The 361-nt window shown below is 58.7% G+C and overlaps 1 protein-coding gene across 1 annotated transcript in view; it reads right to left on the reverse strand.

Moving 5' to 3' along the window:
• Positions 1–361, reverse strand: part of CAMKV (CaM kinase like vesicle associated) — an 11,770-nt gene that overhangs the window by 3,947 nt on the left and 7,462 nt on the right. Inside the window, exon 3 of the mRNA XM_039837794.1 lies at positions 60–191. Within this exon, the coding sequence (XP_039693728.1) occupies positions 60–191 (132 nt within the window). The remainder of the gene's footprint in view (positions 1–59; positions 192–361) is intronic.

Below are 361 nucleotides of genomic sequence, written 5' to 3' on the forward strand. Positions count from 1 at the left end.
AAAGCCCTGCCCTGTGACCTCCAATCCCACCCCACCGCACCCCCAGGCCCCACACTTACATCTTGAGGATTCCTATCTCGTTCTTGGCCGCCTTCCGCACTTTGCGCCCGTCCCGCTTCTGGAACTTCTTGCAGGTGTGCAGCTTGCCCGTTGTCTTGTCCTTGGCCCGGAAGATCTCACAGAACTCCTCACTGCAGCCAGCAGGCACCCCACTCAGCCCTGGCTTCAGCATGGGCTGCACTCCACACCCCTTTCCCCAGTTCCTGCCCACCCACCCTTGCCCACCAAACTGGCACTCACGTCTTGATGACCTGTCCCAAATCATATCTGTCAGTCACCTCCGACGGCTGATTATAGTTCT

This window comes from Pteropus medius, unplaced genomic scaffold, assembly GCF_902729225.1.
Source record: "Pteropus medius unplaced genomic scaffold, Ma_sr-lr_union100, whole genome shotgun sequence".
Lineage (NCBI taxonomy): Eukaryota > Metazoa > Chordata > Mammalia > Chiroptera > Pteropodidae > Pteropus > Pteropus medius.